Source organism: Chenopodium quinoa, unplaced genomic scaffold (genome assembly GCF_001683475.1).
Source record: "Chenopodium quinoa cultivar QQ74 unplaced genomic scaffold, ASM168347v1, whole genome shotgun sequence".
Classification (NCBI taxonomy): Eukaryota; Viridiplantae; Streptophyta; class Magnoliopsida; order Caryophyllales; family Amaranthaceae; genus Chenopodium; species Chenopodium quinoa.
The window spans coordinates 120443-131025 of NW_018744249.1; the positions used below are offsets into that span (position 1 = coordinate 120443).

General features: G+C 35.6%; 2 protein-coding genes across 3 annotated transcripts; one reads left to right on the plus strand and one right to left on the minus strand.

Annotated features, from left to right (window-relative positions):
- Positions 1–1174: 1174 nt before the first annotated feature.
- On the plus strand, positions 1175–5622 carry LOC110694822 (serine/threonine-protein kinase HT1-like). Its single transcript, XM_021871988.1, has 6 exons — positions 1175–1765; positions 2602–2723; positions 3412–3608; positions 4250–4424; positions 4976–5110; positions 5203–5622. Exons 1-6 carry the CDS (start codon positions 1492–1494, stop codon positions 5407–5409), a joined length of 1110 nt encoding a protein of 369 aa, XP_021727680.1. The 5' UTR covers positions 1175–1491; the 3' UTR covers positions 5410–5622.
- A 940-nt stretch (positions 5623–6562) lies between these two features.
- LOC110694824 (peptidyl-prolyl cis-trans isomerase, chloroplastic) lies at positions 6563–10371 on the minus strand. 2 transcript variants are annotated; one of them, XM_021871989.1, is made up of 7 exons: positions 9916–10371; positions 9270–9566; positions 8971–9170; positions 8216–8451; positions 7647–7789; positions 7227–7298; positions 6563–7067 (listed from the first exon to the last, which is right to left on the minus strand). In XM_021871989.1, the coding sequence occupies exons 1-7, from the start codon at positions 10099–10101 to the stop codon at positions 6840–6842; spliced, it is 1362 nt and encodes a 453-aa protein (XP_021727681.1). In that variant the 5' UTR covers positions 10102–10371; the 3' UTR covers positions 6563–6839. The 2 variants fall into 2 exon arrangements, with proteins under 2 accessions (XP_021727681.1, XP_021727682.1); XM_021871990.1 differs by having other exon boundaries at positions 9270–9563; positions 9916–10368.
- Positions 10372–10583: the final 212 nt, after the last annotated feature.

Below are 10583 nucleotides of genomic sequence, written 5' to 3' on the forward strand. Positions count from 1 at the left end.
ACAAGTACCCACAAAACTTTATATATATATATATATATATATATATATATATATATATATATAATTTACACACATTTGTCAAAATATGTCAGATAAATAGTACAAAAAGTGCAAATAGAGCAATAATAAAATACGTATGGAGGGAGTATATGATAATGCTTCCATGATTTGACCAAATACAATAACATGTTATTAAGCCAAAACTAAAACTTATATGAATAAAAGGAAAATGTTATACATAGCCCTAAGGGCTACATATAAGAAGCTAAAAATAGAAAAATCAAAAGAAAATATAACATTAATTATACTATTTGCTTGTGATTTTGTCATGTATTTCTTAGTTAATACCAAATAGGAAAGATATTAAATGCTTATTTGTATCCTAAGAGCTACGTATATCATTAGCCTTAATAATTTAAATGAAAAATCTATTTACAATATTAAATTCCTTTTTTTTTTTTGTGTTTCACCATTATAATTAAATTAAACTTTCAAGCTGAATAAAATAGGTCGAATTGACACTTGATTACATGTTGGTACGAGTCATAACAATTTGGTTCAATAACAGGTTGTGTCAGGTTATAATTGGTTTCGGAGTTCAACTGAATTGAATGCTAATTTGGGTTCATATAACTTGGCGGGTCGGGCCGCTCGGGTCAATCGATTATCGGTTAATATCAGGTCGGGTGTAAGTTAGGGTTTAAGTTAAAACGGCAAGGCTTGAATCAACAATATTCACCGCTCTCACGACCTTATCGTGTCACTAAATCTGTTCTCTGATACAGTATCGCGTCAAATAAGCTGTCGGTAATTATCAGGTTTAGTTCATGTCGGTTTAAGAGTCACTAAAATTAGCCCTTGTTCAAAAACATGTCGAATTCAGGTCATTGTTGATTCTGACAGTTTTTTAAGTCGGGTAAAATTTTGTTATCGCGACACTAAATCTGTTCTTTAATACACTATCGCGTCAAATAAGCTGTCGGTAATTATCAGGTTTAGTTCATGTCGGTTTAAGAGTCACTAAAATTAGCCCTTGTTCAGAAACATGTCAAATTCAGGTCATTGTTGATTCTGACGATTTTTAAAGTCGGGTAAAATTTTGACAACACTAGTAGAAAGGACTAGAAGGAGTGAGACCATAGAGTATATCACAACACACGTCAGTGCAAGCCCTTTAAATACAATTTCCATATCTCCGAATCTTTCGATTCTCCTGAAAGTCCATTAATATATTAACGACAGTTACTCTGCCTCTTTGGCAGTTGGCTATATCCCCTCAGCTACCATTTCCATTACCACCCCTTAAAATTCAATTCATTCATTCAATTTTAATCAAATTACTTTCTCAAAAATTGTAAACATCGAAGCCGTGATCTCAGCAGCTTTTATCTTCCACCTTTCTAACTTCACCAAAAAGCAATACACTCTCATAAACTCACAAAAACACCCCCAAACACACACACACACATACAGAGCTCAACAAAGAGAGAAATGAAGGAAAACAATGATGGGTATGTTAGAGCTGATCAAATAGATCTGAAAAGCTTAGATGAGCAGCTTCAGAGACATCTCAATAAAGCATTGACATTAGAAAGGAAAAGGAAAGAAGAAGACGAACTTCAAGAACAAAGAGAAAGAGGTAGAAGCAGTAATAGTAGAGCAGAGTGGGAAATTGACCCTTCTAAACTCCTTATTAAGTCTGTCATTGCTCGTGGTACTTTTGGTACAGTTCATCGTGGTGTTTATGATGGTCAAGATGTTGCAGGTTTTGTTATTACTTAAATTATTCTTTTTTATTTCAGTCAGGCATTTTATCATTCACTTGGTGTGCAACCTCTTATTTTTAGCTTGATATGGTTGATTTTAGTGTTTAATTGTATTTTTTGGTTGTATTTTTTTCTGGGTATTTTGTAAAAACTTATATTTTGTTTAGAATTGTCTTTTTTTTCGTAGTTTAATGTTGTTGTTGATGGTGGAGGTGGGGTGCCGTTGATGTTGGTTATGATTGTGAATGAACAGTTAGCTGACTTTTTTTTTTTTTGTAAGGGACTTTTAGTTGGGATTATCCGTGATTCACGAGATTAAGAGTCAAGTGGTGGATAAAGCAATTGAAACTTTTTGGGGGAAAAAAAGGTTTAACTTCAGTTCTTTTTGTCACAAGATTCATGTGATGTGAGATGAGTTGCCTGTCTGCCTGGTAGTAACTGTTTCTGGTTCTTGCTTTAGTTTCTGTAGGAAGAAAAAAAAAACTTTTTGTGATAAAGCCAATAGTAAAAGTTGGATTATTAGGCCTGAATTTACGGCAATGTTCACGAATCAGTTCGGAACATTGAATCAATGGAGTTCAAATTCGCCGATTATAGGACTTTATTACTAGAATTATATCTGTTCGAGAAGCAATTTCTTCAAAATGGTCTCATTCTGTAAATCAACTCAAAATTATAAAAATGAGCTTAAATTATGACTAACTAATGTCTTAAACGAATATGAGATTGGTGATGATATTTCTCCCTCTTTTTCTTTTTCTTTTTTTTTTTTTTTTTGTTCTCTTGGTGTGGTGTGTCCATAAAATTTAATCTTGATTTAAATTATCTTGCTCAGTTAAACTTCTTGATTGGGGAGAAGAGGGCCATCGGTCAGAGTCTGAGCTTTCGCAGTTAAGATCAGCTTTTTCTCAAGAAGTTGCAGTATGGCACAAACTGGAACACCCAAATGTGACTAAGGTATCTATGTGCATCTCTGCCTCATCTGTGTACACTTGTAAAGTAAAAGAAGATTTTATTATCATGAAGTTATTCAATACGAACATTAATATATCTCTGAAGGGATTTCTGCCATAAGGGAAATAGAGTGGTGCTGTATGTACATGACCTTACCCTTGCAATAACAAAGAGGTTCCAATTGACCTTTATTTGAATAAGCAGCGGCTATCTACTTCTTGTAGTTCCTAACAAAGGAAAATACTTTAATAAAAAATGTTGGCTTTCGAAAGTGCTAATTTAATTTTTGTCCATTATAATCCAAAGCCAAACGCCAGACTGCTAAAGAACATTCAATCACACCCAATTTGTTCAATATAAGGGGTATACTCTACATTATACAATTATACAGCTAGCTAGGGGCCTGACGTTGGTTATATGGTATCACCCTTTGATGATTGTTTGATGGACATCTACCAGCTAGTATAAGTGTAGATAAGGTAATTTTTCTTCCATAGTTTTTCATTAGATTTAGCCTGTTTCTTAGTCAGAACCCGTCCATATAAAGTCTCCATACAGCAAGAATGAGGAAGTAAATCAGTAACACCCTGGATCATCCATGTTTTCCCTTGATTTTACAAACTGATTGCTTGATCTTGTTAAAGCATAAATCTTTTCACCTTTTATAACAATGTCAGTATTTACCTTGCAGTTTATAGGAGCTACAATGGGTTCATCTGACTTGACTATCCAAACTGAAAACGGTCATATTGGCATGCCAAGGAATGTTTGTTGTGTTGTCGTTGAGTATCTTCCTGGAGGAGCGTTGAAAAATTTCCTCATAAAGAACAGGAGAAGGAAGCTGGCTTTCAAAGTAGTAGTCCAGTTATCACTTGATCTTGCACGAGGGTTAGTCCCTTAATCTTCATCTACATTCGGCCTCTGTAATCATCCTATTATGTTTGGGCACCTTCCATTATTTCTGCTCAAGTACTCAATTGTAGGTTAACTCTTCAATGGTCTTATAGTTACCTACCAGCATACATAATAGACCTCTCATTTATTTGACGATAAATGAGGACTTTACAAATAGTACACGATTGCAAAAGCAATTAATCAACCTGTTGGAAGTCATGTAAACCCATGATAGTGTCCAACTTGTTGCCAACACTTGTCAGTATGCGCAATTTACCATGGTCTTAAACCATTGCTCTTTCCTCTACTGAAGATGCATAATAAATTTATGAGCATTCTAGTTGATAATAATTGTACCCGGTATGACACGTCAATAAATATGGTAATTTGAAAGCCAGCATGCAATAGATATTGTTCATGTTCTTTTTTCCCCAAAACAGGTTCCTTCTGTTGTGTCCTGCTGTTATCTTGATAATTTCTCTTTTCTTATTTATGTTTCTGATGAAAGCAAGTATAGGTAGTTGCTATCCTTCAGTAAGAGAGCACATAAATTTCAGTACCGCAAAAATAAAAACGTGATCATGTTGCACCATCGAATCTAGTCTAATAATTATTGCTTCAATCTTTCTTCATAGGTTGAGCTATCTCCATACTATGAAAATTGTCCACAGAGATGTCAAGACTGAAAACATGCTTTTGGATAAGCAACGAAATCTTAAAATAGCAGACTTTGGAGTTGCTCGGGTTGAAGCTTCAAATCCTCATGACATGACTGGAGAAACAGGAACCCTTGGCTATATGGCTCCTGAGGTAGGTATTTTCTTGTGATGTAATTGTAACAAACCCAGCTCTAATGATCACAACTAAGAGCTTCTTTCAGATGCAAGCTCTCTTGTTGATTTGGTCTTCTTTAAACTTGCTGTGGTATTTGCTCCTATGGAACTTAGACAACTCAGGGTTTACTAGTTGGTTATTGACCCCTTGTTTTTAAATTCCAATGTCTTTTTGCACAGCTTTGTCATCCTACAGGAAAAACTTATGTTATCATGCCTATTCTGTATGTTGTCTTCCTTTCCTACTCACAGTCATAGACAATATTCTGCTGTTCCTTTTCGGATAATGTGCGTTGATCTGTAGTTGTTTTTCTAAAACTTCAATGCAATCAATCATTTGGGCAATGATTTACTAACATTGCACAGCTCTGTTATCCATGTTTAGTTTACCTGAATAAAATTACATAAAAGATGTACAGTTGCTGATTTAATTGGCTTTTCCTTAATTCCTTTCATGTTAGGTGACAACAACGTGCTAGAATTCCTTATATACCAATCTTCATTTGTTTTGGGGGGTTAATAATGCAGGTTCTCAATGGTCATGCATATAATAGGAAATGTGACGTGTACAGCTTTGGCATATGCTTATGGGAGATTTACTGCTGTGAGATGCCATATCCTGATCTTAGTTTCTCTGAAGTGACATCAGCTGTCGTCCGACAGGTAAAATTTAGTTTCTGGCAGCCTATTACTTTAGGATGTCATCTTCCCGAATTGGAACCTGAACCATTTGCCTTTATAATCTGAACTTCCAGAATCTGAGGCCAGAAATACCAAGATGCTGCCCCAGCTCTCTAGCACATGTAATGAAGCGATGCTGGGATGCAAATCCAGACAAGAGACCAGAGATGGATGAGGTGGTGACGATGCTAGAGGCTATTGATACTACCAAAGGCGGTGGTATGATCCCTATTGACCAACAGCAGGGATGTCTCTGCTTCCGCAGTAACCGAGGACCTTAAACTAGGCACTTGTTTTAGATAATGCATTTGTATTGTAGCTATCTTTAAGGGACTGGATGGAGATCATATGACATCCTGACTTAAAAACCAGGAAAACCCCCCCTTAGACATCTCTGTTAGATTAGTAGCTAGTGTAAAGGTAATTTTTCGTCCAGTCTGCCAGTTCTGGTTGTACAAGCATCTTTTCTGTAAGATGAAAAATTACACCATAAATAAATTTGGTCTCGTTGTGTAGATAATAGATCATTATAAAAGATTGGAATCTTGGTTAAATTCAGATACTTCTATTTGAATTTGTAAATCATCTACTGTATTGTTCAATCAATTCGAATTGATCACAGATCTAATGTGGGTGTAAGATGATACTGTGATCATTAGAGGAAGGAACCTTGCCATCACCAACCAGGTATGACTTTTACTGTAAATACCATGGCATTTTACAGTAAAAAAATGTATACTTTTTTTTTTTTTCCTAATCACTGGTTTTGGTTTATGTGCAATATCAATAAGTAAAAAATGTCATTAGATGGCCCATTTTCCCTCGTTGAACTCCCTTGGCAAGTGGGGGTTCACCATCAAAGCCAGTTGATCATGAGGGACAAGAAACCTATCCGAGCTATGCTAACAGACAACTCTCTTGACTAGATATCACAATACACCAAGTGTAAAACGTTGTGAATGAACGTACGATGATGTGTTAGTTCAAATGAGAATGCAATCTCTTTTGGCGCCAATTGGTCAGCCCATGGACGAAAACACACTTGCAACTCAAAAGCTCAAGGCAAACCATGATACTCTTTCTGTTCCTAAATAAATGCATCACTTACTTTATTTGGCCTTTCTAAGGTTTATTGACTACCTAAAAAAGATATGACTTTACACAAGGATAACTAAACCACATTTGAGTTTTTCTTAGAAAATTTTTCTCCACGGATTAAAATTATTTTCCATTAAAACAAATAAAGCCTATATAATGCTCTTACAGATCTAAAAGTGAAAATGAAAGTCGTTAATTTGGGAATGATGTGAGTTAGAGTAACAGTCATATTATTTTATTACCATTATATACTATAGTATAAAACCAAAAAGTAAATTCCTCAAATCAAAGAAAAAGGTTTAATAGGACAGAAAATTATTCATAAGCCATAAAAAGTGTTGCTAAATTAACATTCTTATAATAATTTCTTCAAGAGGCAGTTTACATTGCAGCAAAATAATAGGCTAATGAAACTTACAACTTTTACCAAAGCTTGAAGCTTGAATACAAACATATTCTGATATTCATATACAAATTACAAATGGAATGTTATACCTCTCCTACAAAGAAGGCTTGAATCACACCCCGCCGTAACTAATGAAAATGTCAGAACACTGTTCAGCTAATTTATAATGAATACGTATCCATACACAACCTCACGAATCAAGAAGATCTAGCCAGCAATTTTGTAAGTTGGATTGACAAGATTTTCACCGCCAGAGACCACTTGGACTGATTCTATGACATCGCCGACCTTGAGATCTGCTAAATAATCTTCGTTTTCAGTAACATAGCCAAATACTGCATATCGACCATCTAATATATTGGCATTACTTGGGGTCAGTTCACTTTCTTTTAGCAACCAAAATATTTGACTTGAAGCTGAATTGTTCTCAAATTCCTGCAACAAGTAGGAGTTGTCACAACAAATATACACTTTGACCAGATAGTATGTCAATACTACATTTCTAAATACATAACAGTACTTGTGATTATTCTATAAAAAGTAGTATTTGCGGTTATTGTATAATAATCCGTATTTGCGGTTGTAAGTTCTCACCTCTCTAGCCATGGCCATCGTACCGAAAGCATTGAATGGAAGCTTTGTCTGAGCTTTGTATAAACCAAGTTCCTGAAACCATATTGTACAGATTTGTAAGATCTGAAATCATTCAATGATTTTCAAAAAGAAATATATATTGTCTAAATATAAGGGTAATAGAGGATCAAAATTACTTAAGAATAAAATTTCACCTAATTAAACAATTTATGCAAAACAGCAGAACACCCAATAACAGTATACTATTAATTTAATATGCGATATACAGTACGCCAAATTTCACAAAAAATAAAATTAATAAATATAAATTATAGGAAAAGTTATACATATGCATATATATTGGTCTCTTGTTAAGCATAATTGTGCAGTAATGAACTATGGTGATGCACATTTGCAAAACATATTATGAGAGGAGCTTACTTCTAGAGTTGCACCATAAAAAGGAACTTTTTCTCCTTCCACCATGATTTCCAATGGGACTGTGCGAGGCTGTTCTGTGCTTGGGTCAATGAAACCCTCAGCCGGACCTTCAGGGTCTCCTGTTTGGACAACAAAGCCATCGGCTGCAATAGAAAAGAAAGGCCATCATATCGTTAAGACACACACACAGACACTTTCTTAGCATTTCAATAACCATGAGTCCACGAAAGCATTGTAATTTAAGAATTTCTTGGCATTTAGATAAAAAAATTTAGAATTTTAATGACCACTACAACAGGTAATATCAGAATTTTTTTAGCAATGTTATTGACCACCAGAGCCAAATGGGAGGAAACATTTTACGCCCCAGTAAGGCAGTAAATATGTTTATGACACCAAACAACCAAAAGAAATAAAAGTTGTCATCTGCGCTAGCCATCAAGTAAGTATTCTAGTTTCATAATTCATATTATAATTATCACCAAGTAAACAATCATATATAAACTGTCAATATAGTTCCCATTAATTGTCGTAATAGTTACCAAATTACAAAGTATTAAATATGGTACCTCTTTGGATCTCCATGCCATCATAAAAGTGCCTTTCCACCAAATCCACAAAATTACCAGCAGTGACCGGGGCATTATAACCATCAAGAACAATGCGAAAAACACAATCCTCAAGATTTGGATTGTCCTTCACCTTGACCTTCATCTGAACAACTGCTCTTCCCTTCAAGAGTGGCATAGATCGGTATTCTTCTGGCACTTCATAGGGGAAGCCATCCACCATCTCCTCTTCAACACTGCAGAAACCCAATGCCCCAGGAAGATCTCAGCTGCAGTCAATAAGGATACCTATGAGATAAAGCTTATTTTAAGAGGTTTTGGCTTTACATGTTCTTTCTAATTCATCACACTAATGTTGTACTATCCCTCAACCAACCTGAGTACCATACTTCCCCTTCATAACATCATAAGCACCCATTTTTTCCTCTGCCCTTTATAAAAGAGGAAAAGTGAAGAAACAAATAGGAAAGGGGACTCTTTGGATTTCAGTATTACGAAGTCATATCACAATCTCCGACAGATTTTTCAGCTAAAAAAAAAAACCCAGCAACCAATCCTTTTGTTCAACAGAGGAAAAGTGACGAAACAGACAGGAAATGGGGCTCTTAAGATTTTTATGTCATGAAACCATAAATCACAATCTCAGACTAGTTTGTCAGCTAATTATAAAACAACAAGCAAGCCTAACATATATCATAATCAATTAACAGCACAAAGTAACTTCACATTCCCAATAACAGTCTACAGACACTAACCTGCCAACATACTGAAGCAACTCCTTTTGTTTAGGAGCAACCCCGTCCCTATTCCTGTTTTCGACAATCTGTTGGAGCTCATCCATTCCTATCTCTAGCTTGTCGAGCAACTCCATACCGCGATCTTTCTTTGATTCAGCCAGCCCTGAAATAATTAAACTCTTGCCGTTCTTGAGTGCACGAGACGCCTGCTTTAGGTTCTACAATTACATAACAGCTTATAATCAATCATCAGCACTATCAACACTGAATAAGAAGACAATTCATGTTAATAAAAGAACAAGGCCCTTGAATCTTACTCTCTCAACAGAATCGAGAGCTTTAAGGCCCGCGACCTTGAGGCTATCCGTAATGTCTTCCAACGGTTTCTGAACTTCCCTAATGGCCTTATTATCAATAGGCAATGCATATCTCAACAATGCTTCAGGATCCTTGATTGGTGGACCAGATATTAACACTGCTAAATCTGGCAATGCTGGAGTTGTAATCGCTTGGGCATGGCTTTGCCAATTCAAATCAGGTGCTCCAGTTATCAACCCAATTGCTAATGATATCGAAATCGCACATTGCTTCATCGAAAATGAACTCTTTTTCTGCTATCATACACCATAAAAATTTACATATGCAACAAAACCGTCAATTATGACAACAAAATATTAGGCAGTATTAATGTTCTAGGTTGCACAGAAACGGATACGGGAGAAAAACATGGACGGGTACGGGAGCGGGAAAAGGCAAAATCAAAATTCCAAAAAAGGGGTACTTCAAAAATAATTAAACTTCATACATTTGACACTAAATATCGCCCCGTTAATATTGGTCGATATCGATCAATCTCACACACATGAGCGGTAAACCGCTAACTCGAATACAATATCACAAATAATTATGAAAACTATACAATTACCAAGCAATATCAGAATTAATTACTAAAGTTAAACTTACTTGTTTATCATGGGAGTCAATATGACGAGGAACTTCAGAATAACAACGAGTGCTCAAACGACTGAAGCGAGCTTTATCACGAAAATTGGGGATACCCAAATAAATAGGGGCAATTGGGTTATTAGGAAGTGCATGTTTTGAGGTGCAAAGAGAAGGATAAAAATGGTGACAAATGAAAGAAGACATTGATTTATTTAAGCTTAAGTTGGTTAGAATACTAAAACATCAGTGTTGAATGTAAGAGAGGGAGGAAAGAGAGAGAGAGAGATAAGGGAATGTAGTAGGGTTCATTTGACAAACGGGGTAATCTAATTAGTGGGAGGAAGTGACAAGGAGAAGATGATGTTGTGGATCATCCTCGAAATTTGGATAAGGTTCTTGTTTTTGTTCTCCCAAAATTTCCCGAAGTGTTTTTTTTTCTTTCTTTTCATTGCTAGTAGTCACCGTTAGGGGTGCTAAAAAAATCCGACCCGACTCACCCCTCTCTATAATTAAAAACACACGCTACGAGTCACCCCTCTCTTCCACCAAAATAATGCCACATCACCCAATTTGAAATATGCATGGTGTTTAGGACAAATTTTAGAGGGGTGGTTTCTAGAAATTTGCTTAAGGTTTTTAGGGGTATTAATAGTCAATCCTGTAAGAACAATCAAAATAACCAAGAA